The sequence below is a fragment of the Cucurbitaria berberidis genome (assembly GCF_010015615.1).
Source record: "Cucurbitaria berberidis CBS 394.84 unplaced genomic scaffold K460scaffold_7, whole genome shotgun sequence".
Taxonomy (NCBI): Eukaryota; Fungi; Ascomycota; class Dothideomycetes; order Pleosporales; family Cucurbitariaceae; genus Cucurbitaria; species Cucurbitaria berberidis.
The window spans coordinates 589,048-605,368 of NW_024468941.1; the positions used below are offsets into that span (position 1 = coordinate 589,048).

Genomic DNA, 16,321 nt, shown 5'->3' on the forward strand with positions numbered 1-16,321 from the left:
CACTCCCTGACTGACCCCAGGTAACAAAGCCAGACCACGAGACAGACAGACAGACTGAACTATCCTAGTTTTTCCCCGCAAAGCAAAAATGGAAAATATTCTCTCTTTCTAGATGTTTTGGTGTCCTTTAGCCGCTGTAGAGAAGTAGGGCAGCGGCCGAATGTAAAAGTGGAGTGGAAAAACATGGATACGGAAGAAGAAGAAAAAAGGGGACAATTGCGCCATGAGCCATACAGCATGTTTGGATAGAAAAGAAAAAAGCCGCCATCGTAGAGGAAGGAGGTGCCTGGGAGAGAAATCGTTCCACCGGATAGGAAAGCTAGACCCCGTCTACGTGGGACCCAAATTTCGACACTTAGATTTTCCATGGGCGAAAAGATCTCGAACTTCCGGTACTGTTCTAGATGCTTGGGGAGTCTGACGGTACCTAACCACCACGGCCGCCGCCGTACGGGTTGTGTCGGTAGTTGTTGGTCCTACCACCGCCACGATAGTTCGCACCGGGCTTACCGGCATTCTTAGGACCGGTCGGGGCATTGATAGGCGCCTGGCTCGGTCCAGAAGGAGGCTGTGACGAGCCCTGACGACTGCCCCTGCTGCCCTGCTTGCTGAAGCTACCATTACCACTACCGCTGCCAAAGTTGCCACGTCCAGCGCCCCCAGGTCCGCTAGGAATCGAGGGTTGCGGGATGTCGTCGTACATGCCCTCCCAGCTCGTGGGCCCACCTTGGCCACCATAGCCTCCCGATTGCTGTTGACGCCGTGCTTGCTGTTGTTCGTATTTCTGCTGCTCGAACATCAACTGGTCTTGTGCTGTATACGCCGGTCGTGGGCCACCTTGCGGGCCAGCAGCCATCATTGCCTGTTGTCCTCCTCCACCTTGCATCTGCTGCATCTGCTGCATTTGCTGCATCTGTTGCATCTGCATCGGGTTCATCCCTTGGCCCATCATTTGAGGGTTCGGGGAGCCAGTACCACGGTTCATGCCTGCGCCCATCATCTGCTGCTGCATTTGCTGCATTTGCATTGGGTTCATGCCGCCCATGCCAGCCATGGGGTTTGGCATGCCGCCGCCTTGCTGCTGGGCGGCGAGAGATTGTTGCATCGACTGGAAGTACTGCTGCATGCGCTGCCAGTACTGTGCCATCATGGCCGGGCTCATGCCGCTGTTACCGCCGCCGCCACCTTGTTGCTGGTTGTTCTGGTTGTCGTAGCCGCCGCCGTTGCCTTGGCCGTTACCGCCGCCATTGTCGCGGTTATTGAACTTGTTGCCACGGCCAAATTTTCTGTTATCACCTCCTTCGTCGTCCTTCATGTTGCCACGTGGTTGGGCGCGCTTGACTTCAATGGGCTTGCCGAGAATCTGGAGAGGGCCCTTGAGTGTGGCGTCCACTGCGGCATCGCCGTCGAAGGTAACGAAACCGAAGCCACGGGGTCTACCAGTCTCCTTGTCCATCATCAGCGTTGCATCGACTACGCGGCCGAATTGCTTGAAGAAGCTCGTGAAGTCTTCTTCGGTTGCTTCTTGGCTAACACCGCCTACAAAAATCTTGCTCGTCCGCTCTTGCTCTTCTCGTGGAATTGCTCGCTTCGGGTCAATCTGGCCTCTGTTAGTAGACGGCTAAAGGTTGGTTTCATGAGACATACGATTTTGCCGTCGAGGTAGTGCTCCTTGACCATGACGGTATTGACGCACTTTGGATCCTTGAATGTCAAGAAGCCGAAGCCTCGCGAACGGCCGGTGGCGGAGTCACGCATGACGGTGCACTCGCTAACCTCGCCGAATTGTGAAAAGTAGTCCTTCAGAGATTCTGGAATAGAGTTAGCACACCACAGTCTATTTACTTGTGGTTCTGCGCAAACAGATGAAAGTTCGCAAGATCACGTGCTGACATGTTGAAGAATTGGTACATACGTTCTGTCGTCTCCCAATTTAAGCCGCCGATAAACATCTTACTATAACCACAGTCAGTATCTTGCGATGGGTAAGTTGGAAATTAATGGCGTTAGCATAGTTCATGAAAGAGAGGCGCATCTTAGGTCATTACTGCGAAACATGGCAGGGTGCCTGTTCACTAGAAAACTGCAAGTGTAGCGAGGCCTTGAAATGCTTGTTGTTAGCTCCGGATGCTGGGTATGGTTCTTCAGTCGATTGGTCTTCGGTCTCTTCTGGTGAGTCCGCCGTCTCAGGCGCCGACCAGCAGGCATGAACCACATGATGTAGGACTCTGACAGTTCTGGTGTCTTGGCTGGTGTGGGCGGTCGTTTTGGGAAGACAATGTTCGTGATTGCTATCGGGTTGAAGCGGCTCGGCTCATATTGATAGTCGATGGTCGCGTCCCCTGCTACGGATCCCTGGTGCTTTGACTACCTAAGGATGTATCGATTTTGTGTCCTAAGAAGGGGCCTCCTGCACGAGCGAGTGTGGTAGCTGTACTTTACGGTCCCAAAGTCGATGGTATGCAGCCGATGTGGCAGTCGGCAAAGGCGTGGACGCTTAAGCGAACATGGACGTCTGCGCCGCATCCCAAATGGAGCGTCTTGACCTCGTGGCGTGCACCCAATCATATCGGTAGGCGAACGCATTCCATATTCTCAATAGCGGCCATTCGAGGTTCATAAGCAGCCCTGCAATGGCACAGTGTGTTCGGATGAAGCGTCTGTGTTCTGCTATGGACTCAAGTGTGCACGTCTGAGAAGACCGTGTCACAGCTTGATGGCTACCCTCTGCTTGCGTTGTTGGTACGCGCTATTAAGTACCTAGGTATATATCGACATGAGGCGCTGCCAAAGCATCCGGCAAGCTGTGATAGTCCTCGCGTAAGGCGTATGATGGGTGATCTGAGAATAGTAGAGCTGCTGACTATTGAAGTTCCAGTCTTCCACAACCCACAATGGCGGTATCGTTCGCCCTGCTTCGAATTCCTTGCCCATCTGGTGATATATGTACTGCAAGTCTTTCAAACGCCCAGCTCCTGAACCATCATGCCAGGCCCTCTGCCACCCACAACCCCGTGCGCTCTTGACTGAAGAAGCCACACGGGGCAGTCCAGGTTTGCACCAGCCACGGTCCCGGAATGCTTCGTAATCATTTGCGACTCCTCTGAGCTCATACTACAGCTCTGCCACGCTGTCTCACGCAGTCGGTGGCTTGAGCAATCCTTGCGTCTTCTAATAGCGGCATATTTTTCGGCGGTCGCGCAAATGCTGTTTCGCTTGCCTTCTTACCTGGTGATGCGCCTCTGAAATGAAATTGTACATCAAGCATTGCAAGACTTACCCGTCCTCCTTTACGTTGATCGGCCCGTAGTTGTCCTCCTCCATGTGATTATTGTCGTACGACTGGTTACCACCAGCGTTGTAGCCCGAATGATCCATGTTCGAGTCGCCGCCTCTAGCAGTCGAGTCTTGCCATGTGGGTACAGCATCCTGGCCGCCATTCTGCGCACTGTCCGGAATCTGTGTGTTCACTTGCTCTACCGGCACCTGTTCAGGCTCGGCTCGTGCGGGTGCTGCTACGGGTGCTGCTGCAGGCTTTGACGCTGGCTCCTCATCGTAGCTGGGTGGTAGTTAGTGCCCTGTGGACTTGGGTAGCTTGTCGCGTGCAGTGCGAGCACTCACAGATCGTCAAAGATGTCCTCGTCGAAATTCTCGTCGGCCATGGCGGAGTCGCTGTATGTACGGAGGCTAAGAAGCGTAAGAGTAAGTGTGCGTGTCACTTGTATATTTGCGCAGCTCCAGTAGAAGGGAAAAAAGAGGGGGATGAGAGCACGTTTGGTCGCGAAGGAAGAAGAGCCTGCCGACCAACGTGAGGAGATGAGAACGGAAGGCGCGCTAGTGAAGCTCCGGGCTTGGCGGGCAGGTGCGTCGCAAGTGGGCCTGCGACTGAGGGTGAGACGTGTGGGTGGTTCCTCGAAAGCGGCCGTGGACAGCGGGGTCGCCTCCAAAAGCACATCTTCACTATGCCCGCCTCCAAGAAGAAGCAGCAGCAGCAGCAGGTTTGTATACGCGTCACTAGACCCAATGTCTTCCATGCTTGCTAACAATCGGGCCAGGAAATGGTCCAGGTTGGTTCGTACCCTTCCAGCACACACGCAGCAAAGCATCACAGTATCCCGGGCAGCTAACATGTCGCGTCCCTCGTCACAGACCGCTCCTCGTACGTTTGCGCTCTTCCATGGCACATGTAGCCTAGCAGCGCTGACTTGTATCCACAGCTCTGCCTCTCCCTTCTGGCGCCCATCGTCCAATCCCCCCAATTCACCCCCGCATAAGAAGGTCATCGGCGCATCCTATTCACACGCCGACCTACTCAGCTTCAACGCCCTGTACGACTCTCTAGCCTGTTCCGTTGGGAGCACATGTGCTTGCTAATGCTAATTGCCAAAGGAATGTCTCTGGGTCCAGCTCGAGACCACGGACCCCGCCGTCGGCAGGCCACAGTCGCGAGTCAAGCGCTGCCCCGACCCGAACAAGCAGCACCACATCGCCTCGCCCTGCACGACCAAACTATAGCAGCTTTCTTCGCGAAACCCAACATGACTGGAACGACGAGGAAGAGGACGATGGCGACATCATGTTCGAGGACGACGAGGACGAGTTTGGTCTACCGAGCATCGCAACCATGCGGAGGAAGGGTCGGCGGAAACAGCCACCAAAGGGGAAGGATGCAGGAGGGACGAATAGTAGAGACAGCCAGGGATCGACGCCATGGCGAGGGATAGACAGTGGTGACATTGCTGAAGAGCGAGGCATACCCAACTACCCCACGGCAAAGAAGATTGAAGGAAAGATACTACGACCCCAATACCAAGAAATTCTACGAGACCCCGCAAACTCCTTACACCTCATATCGCATTCTGCTGTACCGCCTAATGCATCCGCCAAGCAAATTGAAGAGCACTCGGCGCGAACCACTAGAATCAACAAGTTCAAGAGGATACTACAAGCGAGCACCATCTCTTTGCCTGACCTGCGAGACTCGGCCTGGTCTGGCGTCCCGTCTGAAGTCCGCGCCATGACATGGCAGATCCTTCTAGGTTATTTACCCACCAGCAGCGAGCGGAGAGTTGCGACACTAGAGAGAAAAAGACGGGAATACCTAGACGGCGTACGCCAGGCGTTCGAGCGAAGTGTTTCTAGTAGTACTGGTACCGCTGCAGCAGGCACCCGAGGGCGAGGCCGTGGCCTAGACGAATCCATCTGGCATCAAATCAGCATCGACGTACCGCGAACGAACCCTCATCTTCAACTTTACAGCTACGAGGCGACCCAGAAATCCTTGGAACGGATACTCTACCTTTGGGCAATACGACATCCAGCATCAGGCTACGTGCAGGGCATCAACGACCTTGTTACGCCGTTTTGGCAAGTCTTCCTTGGCGCTTATATATCGGATCCAGACATCGAGTCCGGCATGGACCCAGGCCAATTACCGAAGCAGGTGTTAGACGCTGTCGAAGCTGACTCGTTTTGGTGTCTCACGAAACTCCTTGACGGCATACAAGACAACTACATTGCGCAACAACCGGGCATTCAACGGCAAGTGACGAGCTTAAGAGACCTCACAACCCGTATTGATGATGGCCTGGCCAGACATCTGGAAAATGAAGGTGTGGAGTTCATACAATTCAGCTTCCGGTGGATGAACTGCCTGTTGATGCGAGAAATATCTGTCAAGAACACTATACGGATGTGGGACACATACCTGGTGCGTCCTCTTTATTTCTCTCTCCCAAACGATTTGCTAATGCCCTTTAGGCGGAAGAAGATGGCTTCTCCTCCTTCCACCTCTACGTCTGCGCTGCCTTTCTAGTCAAGTGGTCCGATCAGCTCCGCAAGATGGACTTTCAAGAAGTCATGATGTTCCTACAATCACTGCCCACCCGGCAATGGACCGAGAAAGATATCGAACTGCTGTTGAGCGAGGCGTTTATTTGGCAAAGTTTGTTCAAAGGCAGTGGAGCGCATTTAAAAAATACCAGTTCAAGGGGAAGTGGTGTAGGCATGGGTCCAGATTACTAAGAAGCGTGCTGCTTATGTTTGTACAACAGCAAATGATTAAGAAACGGCGTGTATATAGCTGGCTAATCCAGGCACCTGATCTCTGTGCTCAATGTTCTCTTCTCGTTTTCTCCACAGCATCACTAGCTAATCGCCGAATGGGCAGGAAAGAGTAAAGAGCTACCCCACCTTCTACCCCACCCTACGTCAGATGATCAGATCCAACTTGACTTTAGAAGTACAACAGTAGCTCGCTAACAAGAAATTGTACTACACTGGTCGAATTATAACAATCTAATCAGCGCGGTACTACCTAAAGGTCTTCACCGTGTTGATAGGTAGGTAAGGAGGAATAGTATCAGCCTAAAGGTTCTGATGATTACAATCTGATCAACCATGACACCGCCCTCTCGCCCTCCCTTCAGCGACCTTCCACTTGACAAAAATGGACCTCCCGGAAACGCATGGGGCCTATACGGCAAAAACGACGAGCTAGGCGCCCTCAATCTGATCACGCCCTCAACAGTAAAAGCAGCCGCGCAAGAAATCCAAACCGGAGACCGCGTATCGCTAGACTGGTATCTCAACAAGCCGTCCCATCCCTCCTTTGGCCGCCCACCATTTGGCTGGAGAATAGAGAACAGAAGCCACCCGGACGGCACCAAGCGGACCGTCAACGACGACCACCTCGACATCAACACGCAAAGCAGCAGCCAATGGGACGGCTTCCGCCACTACGGATACCAGAAAGCAGCGCGGTACTACGGCGGACGCACGCAGCAAGACGTCGAGGGAAGCGAGGTAATCGGGATTGATCGGGTTGCGCATTCAGGCGGCATCACGGCTCGAGGCGTCATCTTGGATTATCCGCGGTATCTAGAGCGGAAGGGGAAAGACAGCGTGTATGCCCTTGGGGCGAATAGTATCAGCGCCGAGACGCTGAGGGATATGCTCAGGGAGACGGGCGTGCAGCCGAGAGAGGGCGATGTACTCCTCCTGCGCACTGGGTTTACGCGGGACTACGATGCGCTGGGGCCCGAGGAGAAGAAGGCGCTTGCGCATAAACCACCTGCTTTCCTCGGCGTGGAGAGCACCACGGATACGCTACGGTGGATTTGGGAGAGTGGGTTTGTGGCTGTTGGTGAGTATCTTTTCTACTCCCCCCCACACCCGTTTGGTCACTGTCTCTGTTTGTCTAACTCCGATGTAAGCGGGCGACGCGCCATCGTTTGAAATGGCGCCTCTCGTCGGCTCCCACAATAAACCCGGCGGAATCTGGAAAGGTGAAAGCTGGGAAGAAGAGATGCAAGGAGGCGGACTACTGCATCAGTGGTTGCTGGGAGGCTGGGGCGTTATGATAGGGGAGATGTGGGATTTAGAGCCGCTTTGCGAGAGGGCGGTCGAGTTAGGGAGAGCCACATGCTTCGTTAGTAGCGTGCCACTCAAGGTAAGTTTAGTTCTTCCTCTTCCTCTTTCTCTTTCCATTGCCAGAGATAAGAGTACGTAAGGGGGGTTTCTAGAAGCACAGTAAGGGAAAAAAACAAAACGTGTACCTAACCGTGCCGACAGGTTCCCGGGGGCGTCGCGAGCCCACCGAATGCAGTGGCGATATTCTAGCTCGAACTGTACTTTCCAGTGTTATCGAAATCATGCATAGAGCAGGAAATCCCTATGGAAATTCAAAGCATCTGGTCTGTTTAGGCTAACAAGGTCACACACAATCAAGCGCACGTATAGTCGCCAAGTCATTATTTTAGCACAACACCTGGAATGCTCGCATACCTGGCTTCATTCATACTCCCAACCACCAGACAATATATTAAGTCTTGGGGACAAGAAACTCCAAGACCACCCCCCTTCCGTCCGTATCACTCCACTCACTATCTTATAAGCCACCTTGCCCAATTTCCGCCAGTGACTCTCCTCAGCTTCCCATCTCTCTCCCTCCTCTCTACTCACCTCAGTTGAAGCTTCCACCACATTAGTACAACACATCATGAAAACCTTCCTCTTCGTCCTCCTCACCACCCTAGCGGCTTCAGTAGCCGCAACCCCGGTGCTATGCTCTACTCGGTCTCACCCCCACCCCACGCACGCACCGCGCCCTAGAATCTGCACCAGGATCTGTGCCAGCGAGCGGATCACGACTTGTGGTGATGAATGGGTAAATCTGAGTCCCGGAGCTGGTGGTGTATCTTGCTAACGTTCACGGTGTAGCATAGCGAGAAATTGGGCGTGAGTAGTTCTGTCCTGTCCTGTTCTATCGTATCGAGACTTCTACACGTGAGAAGGAGAAGGAGATGTAGCGAGTGGTGCCGTTGATGCTGCGAAGGCGGAGTTGGCGTGAACACTGTCTCTCTCCTTTGGAGGTTGAAGCAGAAGTGTAGCACTTCACTTCCCACCAGTTAGCTAACAACGCCTAGGAATGTTGGGCCTGCTGCAAGAGCTAATGGATACTTGATGAAAGCCAGGGCACGGAGACACAGGGAGAAGTAAGCTGCACCTGCAGTTTGAAAGGCTAGCCTGGTTCTTTTCGCATGGGGCGTTGGGCAGAATAACGACCAGATTTATGTACAACGCAGTGAAAGTTTCGTCCAGTGCGTTTAGACTCCATGTTCTACTTTAGGGGGGAGATGTAACTGGAGAAAAAGATGGTTGGCTCTCGTAGGAGCGTAACAGAAGAGGACAAGTAGACTTTGACAATCACTCTACACTTATGCATGAAACCTCTTTTGTGATTTGACTGGATACTACGTAACATTGAATTTTGTCCTCACTTCCTATTACGGTGTGTAGTTTGATTTAGCTATAGGATAGATCTTGCGACGCTGAGTACGTCTCCTCTGCTTTAATATCATATTCCCCTATTTTTCCAACACAACTTCTTTTGTCACCGTCTACCTCTTACAAGTGGAAACAGATGATGATTCACGTCTTCTCACGGCGTACACTTCACGTCAACCACGTTATAATCAAAGCATAGTTGTTTGATATGGTCATGAAATCGTGAGTGATATTGTGTCTCCAAGATTAACCTGAGATCCACCATACCTCTCCTCGCTTCTCGATACTACTATCCTCAGTCCGCTCCTCGACACCACAAACTCCCACCATATACACTGACACACGCGGACAACCTTCAAGTAGTAGAGCCATGACTTCATCATTCACAAAGACAAAACGCCGGTCCCCATTCGCGCTGTTCCAGCTGCGAAGGTATCCTCGAGGGGGATGCTGATGCAACGCATGAACTCCTGAAACCCAAAAAATCAAAACCTATACCCAACCAAGCGGCCGTAAAGTCGGAAACTCGGAACCCGTAAACCAGTACAAAAGAAACGACTCCAAAACATGAATCGCTTAGCAACAAAGCGATGATTTTCTCCACCTCTTACAAAACGCCTTAGAAACAAGGTTGACATAAAACAAAGCCAAGGCCTTCATGTATCGCGAAACATTTCGAGAAATGGCTGCAAATGCACGTCGTACCCAAGACAAATGTCTGAAGTACTACACGAAGTGCCCAGACAGAAGAAAGTCGAGAGGATAACGATGCGACATGGAGTATAACATCAGAGGAGATGAGGGCGATGCTGACTGAAGAGATGATGGTGTGGGCGGCTCATTCTAGGCGCTCAGCTCATGTCCATAAAGTCGTCAGCATGAATCTCATCATACTGCTGCTCGCACTCGTACGTGGCAAGGATCTCGTCGCCTGGTCCAAAGTTGCCCTCGTACACCGTGGCACCGGCTCGTCGCCTCGAATCAACCCATTGGCAGCCGAAGCACTGAAGAACTTGCTCTGCTGTCGGTCGCAGGTCTGGGTTCTGGTTCAGCATTGCATGAACGACGTGGTCCATGGAGTTGGGGTCGGCACGCTCGACCATGAAATTTGGTGCTCGGGCAAGTTCCTCTTCAGGGTTCGACGATTGCTTGATCGAAATCGAGGACAGCGAATCAGCATCAGCATCGGACATGAGAAAGCCGTCCATGGAGGGCCTCGCTGACTCAGAAACCGGGTCGCCGTTGGAATCCCGGCTCAAGGTACTGCTGTCTGCGCTCCAAGTCAGGCTTGGAAGCACATTGTCGAACTCGCCAGACCGAAGCTTTTGCCAATATACGCCATTCTCAGGAATGACGCAGTTGCCGGCAATTTCAGCCAACATCATGCCGAGAGCGAAGACGTCAGCGGGTTTGTCGAATCGACCACTGAGCGCCTCGGGCGCGAGGTAGTGGCGGTCGCCCTCGCCGTCAATGTGCCTCGGTGCGGGCCATGCGCTAGCCAGACCAAAGTCAGCAATCTTCAGCCCACCCTCAAAATCGATGAGAATGTTCGCAGGTTTGAGGTCGAGGTGGATATATCCCGAGTCGTGTATAAACTTCAAGCCCTGCAACGCCGTTAGCATAGTTCATCCATGTCGTACTCTCCAACATACCATTAACAATTCCAGGAGTATCTTCCAGATCCTGAAATCATCGAGACGGCTATTGAAGCCAACAGTGTCGAGATATTTTCGGAGGTTGCCACCCTCGCAGTACTCTGTCTGAATATACAGATGGGAGTCAAACTCCCAATGGGCCTTAATCCCCATGACATGCTCGTTGCCTTGTAGAGCGTAAAGTATGTCAACTTCGCGCATCTTCCTGTTACGATCGCCCGCGCCAGTGTACGGCTTCTTCGACTTCTTGACGACCCACACTTGGCTTCCAGCGGGTGACCTCCCCGGCGACGCCTTGATAGGCTTGCTAACACGGTAGACTTGAGAAAACTCGCCTTCGCCGCCATCGAGAAGCTTGATCTCGTGGAAACGGGAGCTCAAAGCCTCGTCGACATCGTTCTTAGTTAGTCCGATTGGGATGGCACCTTGCACGCTGCTGAAGAAACTCGACCCGTCACGGGGAGTTGTTGGCGTCGCTGGTGGGAAGTAGCCTAGACTGCTATTGAATGGTAGAGATTCCCTTCGGTTACCCGAGATCGAGAGCCTGCTGGCATCTGGGGCAGCGAAGAATTCATTCGGGGTCTGGGGTGACGATCCACCGAAGAGATTTCCCGCTGCTGATAACTGCTTAGTGTCGTTCTTGGAGATAGAATGAGGAAGTGTTGTACGAAAAGCTCGTCGCGAAAGCGGCATTGGGCGAGCAAATTTCTTTGGCTGCCGCAACGGCCGACTTCGAGCAAGAGAGGGGAAGTGTATCGAGGGAGAGTCGCAAGACTCGGGACGGGGTTCTTCGTGGTATAGCGAAGGCCCCTTATCTTGTAGGCTTGCAACGACTTGTATAGAATTGTACTTACTGGTTGGTCGACTATCGTCCTCTGGCGCAGCGAATGTGTCGTTACTGATGGATGGGCGGTGGCGGAACGTCTTACGCCGCAAGCTACTCTCCTTGGAGCGGCGGCTCGATCCACCATTGGGTTTTGTGGGCGTAGGCGGCATGTCATCCACACTCGATTGGCTGTCCGCCATCCGGTTGGCTGTCGGGGACTGTGACTCGGGCTGAGCATCGTCATCGCCATCACCGTCGATACTGACAAAACTACCGCGTCGCTGGAGCGAATCTCCTACATTACCGAAGATGCTCGGTCGCTTACCAAAAGCCTCCATTGTGAACTTCGACACGTTGGCACTAAAGGGGGTGCTCGGAGTGCCAAACTGATGCTGTGGTCGTGCAGCATCACCAAACAGACTGCCTGTTCGCTTGACTAGTGGCGTGTCTAGATTCTCTGTCCTATCTGCGGCAGCAGGAGGGTAAGACTGGCGCTTCGAAGGAGTATCGGGCATTATATATATGCCGGTACCCGCTGCTGGCTCGTCCACATTTCGGTTCTTCTTCGACAGGAGTCCTGTCGAGAATGCAACCGGCGGGGGCGCAACGACCTTGAACGGTGTGTCGAACGAATCCTGCGAAGAGTGCTCAGAATCTGAGGCGTGAGGTCGTCCTATTCCAATCGGCAATGATCGCGAGAACAGGTGGTTCGATGCGACAGGAGTCGGAGGAGGGCCATATGCTGGGCCATTGAATGCAGGGGCCCTTGGGGGCGCCATAGGCGTATCTCCGTTCACACTAGACGTTGATGAGGACGGAGTATGCGCATAGGAGAGCGGGTGTGGCTGTGAAGCGCCAATGCTGCCTCGGAACGGCTGTGGCAGTCCCATACGCCCAGCATCGAACGTGGACTTCCGAAATGGGGTGTGTGCGGGGGTCGAAGTCGAGCCAATGGAGCTGTCCAAGGACATGCGGTTCCGTGACTTGGACGCAGCGGCACCAGGGACGGCGAATTCGCCATCGTACACTGGCTTTTGGCGCGGCGTATTTGAGACTCGCTGGGACAAGGTCGATCTCCGAAGTGAGGTGGTCCGACGCGGAGATTGTGTGTTGTTCATGGGCGAGCTGAACGAGAAACTGGTGTTTAGGTCGTTATATACTCGCGTTGGCTCGTCCATGGTAGTGCGCGGGGCGGGGTATTGGTCGAATATGCTCTCAAAGTCATTTCCGAGGTTCGATGCGCCGTGCAAACTCCTGCGCTTTGCGACTGGGCTGGTGCCGTTTCCTCCACTCAGGTTCATGAGTCCGTCGTTGCGCTTGAGCGGGCTTGACTTTGCGGGCGGCGCGGGTGATAAATCGGGGCGACGCGCAAACTCAAACTTGATAGGTTTGTCGTTTACGCCGAGTCGCCTGTCCATATCCATGCCGTCCGGAGAGTCCGCGCTGGGCCGGCGCGCGGGCGTGTTTTCCTGTCCGGGTGCCTGGCGCGTCATGCAAGGCGTCGTCGAATTGGCGACGTCGGTTGAGTCGCCCAGGGCGCGACGGCGGGGGCTTTTGGAATTGCTGTTGCGAGTGCGCGGTGATGAGCGGAAAGGCTGTGAGCGACGCAGTGAGAACTTCTTTTTTGCTGGGACGACTTGCGTGGCTAGCGGTGACTCAGGATACGTCGCAATAGGGCTCGTGGGCTTGTGTGTCTTGGGGCTGAAGGCGCGCGCAAGTGCCAGAGGAGAGAGAGGCGAGCGCGGTGAGTCGGCGGGATTGCGCAATTGAAAGCGCGACTGTTTGGAGGGAGAGCGTGAGAGAGAGCGGCGAAGTTGCTGGAGGTGAGAGAAGTGGGTTCCGTCGAGGCGGTAGCTGTGCGGGTGGGTAGGTGAAGGTAGGTGCATGGTGCCGCACTCGCGGCTGGGCGAATATCCGTAATCCATGGCGAGGCGTGCAGGTGCGGTGATTGCTGTGATGGCGTGTTGGGAGTAAAAAGGCGGGAGACGGACGCGCGTTGTTTTTAACGTGAGGCCTTCTCACAGCGTGGTGGTCGTTGTGTGTTTAGGTAGGCGCAGCGTGCATGAAGAAGAGGCCAATCTAATCAATCGGTAACGATAGCGCTTATTTGGCAGAGTGGGGGAATGAGCTCCGTTGGTATGAATGCGTGGAATGCTGTAAACAGCCGCGCTGTTGTTGTTGTTGGTTCGCGACGTGCGTTCATTCACCCGTGCTTCCACCTCAACAAGCAACGGCAACGACCGACGTCTGGCGGAACTCCATGCAAGGCGCGCTGGTTGTGCGCAGTAGAAGCAGGCGGGCGGGGAGAGGATGAGCAAGAGGTGGAGAGGGCAGTTGGGGGGATGATGGCGTGTCGGTGGTCGATTCGCTGCTAACAAGCGTGCGGCGGAGGCAGAGGCGAGGCGAGGCGTGACGTGAAGCGAGCGAGCGGAATGCGCGTGGGAGGTATAAACAAGACAACACGAACCCGAGGCAGGTGCACTCGGCCCGGAAGGCAGTCGCGACACTGCAGTTCGGATTGGGAGGGGGAGGGGGGATTATTGCAAAGCGGAGGAGCGGTCAAGGCGAGATGGAGCGATGGAGATGAAAAAGGACCCTTCTTGCGCTCGACAGCGATCGGTCGGGGATGGGATGGATATGGAGAGGGACGCGGTCGCGTTCGGGGGAGTGGTCTTGGGGCTTTTTTGGTTCGACTCGAGGCAGGTGCGGGTCTGTGCATACTCCCACCCGAGGAAGGCGCGCCCTGCATGCAGCAGCCCGTTGGACCCGCCACCAGTCGATACACGGCCACCGGGGACACGATGAAGCAACTGGGACTGTCCAGAGAGTGGAGCCCGGCGCGATTCCAGACAGACACGCTGGCCTGCTACGTAGACCGCTGCCTCCAACGCATGCTGCTGTCTAATTATCTATTATTATTGTTGTTGTTGTCGTCGTGTCTCTGCGGGGCGTGGCTTGGGTTTGTTTTGTTTACCTTGGCCACAATCAACAACAATCATCTCATCTGCCTCCACCTCATCCATGGTACCGGCATCCCCCAAGCTGAATCGCTGAATCACACAGTGGCATTGCGAGCGCCATGACGAAGCTTGCTGGGATGCCCCTATCCATTCCTCTGCCCAACCTAATCCCAAATGAAGTAATTTCGCTGCCTTCATGCGAAAAAAGGGGCTGCTCGGTCCCTCAGCCTGTTCGCTGCCTCGCGGGCCGTTCGTTCCCGCCCGACAAAACAACCAACCCTCTCTTTACGTCTCCACACTATGATTGCCGCTGCAGCATCGCCCACGCTTCTCCTATCGATTGTATGGGTGGGTGGGTGACAATCATCTAATCGATAGAGGATCGCATGCATGCCCATTGCGGAGCATGGATGGCCCCTCGGCCACACCAACAAGAGCCTCCAAGAGCCATCATGTAGACCGTCGCGAACACGGCAGCAGCATCTTGCCGCCAGACGGGCTGCTGCGGATGTCGCCTCGTACTGCCGCGGCGCTGGCGCATTTTTTTAGCACCGCATCTCGGGTCTGCAATTTGCTCACATGGTCGCTGTCTCTCCTCATCCAATATATCGTCGTCGTGGTCAATATTCCACGGCGATATAGACATCTCCTATCTCTCTGCCCATTCATGATCGACACCAATACGCGTTGTTGCGAATATCAATGCGACGTCTCCTTGTCTGTTGTTGTCATTACAGTTGCATCCACCACAACAACAACAACACGGACTGCCGGCATTTTCCATGTGGCTTGCGGATCCTGCTGTTAGTGTCAAAGTTTGCCATCCAACTTCATCAAGTGGTCATTGCATTGCACCTGTCTTTGATTGCGCGGCCTCCAACCATCAGATAATCCTCGTGATACCTGAGCCAACGTCGCCGTGTGTGATTGAACAAACCCACGAGTTTGGTGACGTCACGTCTTTACAGTTCGCAGTGTGTGGACCATCGATGCACCACAACTCAAACTTTGAGCGCTAGTCATATAGAGTTCTGGAATTGCTTGCGAAACATGAGTCGATGATGGCCTGAGACGGTCCACCTGCACTAAGTTTGTGGAGAAGACAGTGCAGCCATCGGACGTTCACGCGCTGCAACATTTGCGCTTCTCCGTGCTGTTGGAGACGGCAAACCTCAGTTGCGTTTGCGATCTGAGATGCGAACGTTTGAGCAACCAAAAGGCATCCATGCATGTAGTCCAAAAGTCTGGCACGCCATGCTGCAGGAACGCGCTCCTTGACGATTTTAAAGCCGTACCTGCTTTAGTGCTTGACATCGCGCAAGCAAACAACCATGGATGCGACCGCACATGCGCATCCTGAGCCATGGACCCTGAAAGCCCAAACTCGCTCGACCGCAAGCTGCCCAAAGATCAACACCCACAAGTCATGCCCAAGTCCTCCCGGCCCAGTTTCCAGGCTTCCTTGGTTTCAGCCTACCGCTCTGAGCCGACACGGTGCGAGTGCGGCACCTGGTCAAGACTGGTTCGTTTCGGAGTCCGAGCAGAAGATGTTGTGCAGCACCACACCTCAGCCTTAGCCGCCGTCGCAGCAGTCTCAGTTTCACCTCCTAAACATTCCATGTATAAAAGTAAAAGTCAAAAGGAAGACTGATTCCCCCATCTCTACAGTAACCACGTCTCGCTACACCTTTGAAATCAATTATCGTACAAATATAGATGGACGGAACACATTCGGTGTTATAGCCAGCATGTCATATTCCCGCCAACGGCGCCGAGGAAATGATGGGAAGGACATATCCCCGCCGATCGTGGAGAAGATAGGAGCAAACCCTCGTATCGTACCGTGCGTTCTTTTGGCTTCTGAAGATCTCAATTTGGGGTAGATAAGACGGTTGGGTATCAGTCAGACCCTCGGACCTAGGAGCGACCATGAGTGGGTTCTTGAGTAACCGTTTTCACGGTCTTGTTAGGAAAGTCGCGCAGTTGAGTCCCGTTGAAAATCAAACCAACCGAGTATCATGCGAGCTTTGTGTATAATCCTGGTGCTCTTCGTATTTGAAGTCATAGTCGTCTTCCATGCTACACAGCTTGAC

General features: G+C 53.8%; 7 protein-coding genes across 7 annotated transcripts; 3 read left to right on the forward strand and 4 right to left on the reverse strand.

Moving 5' to 3' along the window:
- Positions 1 to 427: 427 nt before the first annotated feature.
- Positions 428 to 1,952, reverse strand: K460DRAFT_296023 (RNA-binding domain-containing protein; the record flags this gene model as incomplete). The annotated part of the gene is made up of 3 exons (XM_040929602.1): positions 428 to 1,600; positions 1,648 to 1,811; positions 1,916 to 1,952. The coding sequence occupies 3 exons, from the start codon at positions 1,950 to 1,952 to the stop codon at positions 428 to 430; spliced, it is 1,374 nt and encodes a 457-aa protein (XP_040782859.1).
- Positions 1,953 to 3,105: 1,153 nt separating this feature from the next.
- On the reverse strand, positions 3,106 to 3,781 carry K460DRAFT_206160 (uncharacterized protein). The gene is made up of 2 exons (XM_040927226.1): positions 3,622 to 3,781; positions 3,106 to 3,559 (listed from the first exon to the last, which is right to left on the reverse strand). Exons 1-2 carry the CDS (start codon positions 3,660 to 3,662, stop codon positions 3,277 to 3,279), a joined length of 324 nt encoding a protein of 107 aa, XP_040782860.1. The 5' UTR covers positions 3,663 to 3,781; the 3' UTR covers positions 3,106 to 3,276.
- Positions 3,782 to 3,920: 139 nt separating this feature from the next.
- K460DRAFT_371504 (RabGAP/TBC) lies at positions 3,921 to 6,112 on the forward strand. Its single transcript, XM_040934367.1, has 6 exons — positions 3,921 to 3,998; positions 4,056 to 4,071; positions 4,150 to 4,159; positions 4,218 to 4,328; positions 4,390 to 5,710; positions 5,761 to 6,112. The coding sequence occupies exons 1-6, from the start codon at positions 3,963 to 3,965 to the stop codon at positions 6,022 to 6,024; spliced, it is 1,758 nt and encodes a 585-aa protein (XP_040782861.1). The 5' UTR covers positions 3,921 to 3,962; the 3' UTR covers positions 6,025 to 6,112.
- Positions 6,113 to 6,248: 136 nt separating this feature from the next.
- On the forward strand, positions 6,249 to 7,860 carry K460DRAFT_421278 (uncharacterized protein). The gene is made up of 3 exons (XM_040938129.1): positions 6,249 to 7,144; positions 7,215 to 7,450; positions 7,573 to 7,860. Exons 1-3 carry the CDS (start codon positions 6,400 to 6,402, stop codon positions 7,618 to 7,620), a joined length of 1,029 nt encoding a protein of 342 aa, XP_040782862.1. The 5' UTR covers positions 6,249 to 6,399; the 3' UTR covers positions 7,621 to 7,860.
- A 1,544-nt stretch (positions 7,861 to 9,404) lies between these two features.
- Positions 9,405 to 13,446, reverse strand: K460DRAFT_206355 (kinase-like protein). Its single transcript, XM_040927228.1, has 3 exons — positions 11,297 to 13,446; positions 10,440 to 11,056; positions 9,405 to 10,391 (listed from the first exon to the last, which is right to left on the reverse strand). The coding sequence occupies exons 1-3, from the start codon at positions 13,191 to 13,193 to the stop codon at positions 9,639 to 9,641; spliced, it is 3,267 nt and encodes a 1,088-aa protein (XP_040782863.1). The 5' UTR covers positions 13,194 to 13,446; the 3' UTR covers positions 9,405 to 9,638.
- Positions 13,447 to 14,492, forward strand: K460DRAFT_206345 (uncharacterized protein). Its single transcript, XM_040927227.1, has one exon. It carries the CDS (start codon positions 13,701 to 13,703, stop codon positions 14,349 to 14,351), a length of 651 nt encoding a protein of 216 aa, XP_040782864.1. The 5' UTR covers positions 13,447 to 13,700; the 3' UTR covers positions 14,352 to 14,492.
- On the reverse strand, positions 14,369 to 14,992 carry K460DRAFT_371507 (uncharacterized protein). Its single transcript, XM_040934368.1, has one exon. The coding sequence runs from the start codon at positions 14,872 to 14,874 to the stop codon at positions 14,596 to 14,598; it is 279 nt and encodes a 92-aa protein (XP_040782865.1). The 5' UTR covers positions 14,875 to 14,992; the 3' UTR covers positions 14,369 to 14,595.
- Between the last annotated feature and the right edge of the window lie 1,329 nt (positions 14,993 to 16,321).

Excerpts from the sequence above, each read along its gene's own strand:
- K460DRAFT_206160 (XM_040927226.1), bottom strand. The coding sequence starts at position 3,662 with ATGGCCGACGAGAATTTCGACGAGGACATCTTTGACGATCT. Across the intron at positions 3,560-3,621 it reads GAGGACATCTTTGACGATCT|CTACGATGAGGAGCCAGCGT; the intron begins GTGAGTGCTCGC and ends ACTACCACCCAG.
- K460DRAFT_371504 (XM_040934367.1), top strand. The coding sequence starts at position 3,963 with ATGCCCGCCTCCAAGAAGAAGCAGCAGCAGCAGCAG. Across the intron at positions 4,329-4,389 it reads CTACTCAGCTTCAACGCCCT|GAATGTCTCTGGGTCCAGCT; the intron begins GTACGACTCTCT and ends TAATTGCCAAAG. Across the intron at positions 5,711-5,760 it reads GGATGTGGGACACATACCTG|GCGGAAGAAGATGGCTTCTC; the intron begins GTGCGTCCTCTT and ends AATGCCCTTTAG.
- K460DRAFT_421278 (XM_040938129.1), top strand. The coding sequence starts at position 6,400 with ATGACACCGCCCTCTCGCCCTCCCTTCAGCGACCTTCCACTTGACAAA. Across the intron at positions 7,145-7,214 it reads GAGTGGGTTTGTGGCTGTTG|CGGGCGACGCGCCATCGTTT; the intron begins GTGAGTATCTTT and ends CTCCGATGTAAG. Across the intron at positions 7,451-7,572 it reads TTAGTAGCGTGCCACTCAAG|GTTCCCGGGGGCGTCGCGAG; the intron begins GTAAGTTTAGTT and ends CCGTGCCGACAG.
- K460DRAFT_206355 (XM_040927228.1), bottom strand. The coding sequence starts at position 13,193 with ATGGATTACGGATATTCGCCCAGCCGCGAGTGCGGCACCATGCACCTA. Across the intron at positions 11,057-11,296 it reads GGACGATAGTCGACCAACCA|CGGGAAATCTCTTCGGTGGA; the intron begins GTAAGTACAATT and ends AGTTATCAGCAG. Across the intron at positions 10,392-10,439 it reads TACTCCTGGAATTGTTAATG|GGCTTGAAGTTTATACACGA; the intron begins GTATGTTGGAGA and ends ACGGCGTTGCAG.
- K460DRAFT_206345 (XM_040927227.1), top strand. The coding sequence starts at position 13,701 with ATGCGCGTGGGAGGTATAAACAAGACAACACGAACCCGAGGCAGGTGC.
- K460DRAFT_371507 (XM_040934368.1), bottom strand. The coding sequence starts at position 14,874 with ATGTCTATATCGCCGTGGAATATTGACCACGACGACGATATATTGGAT.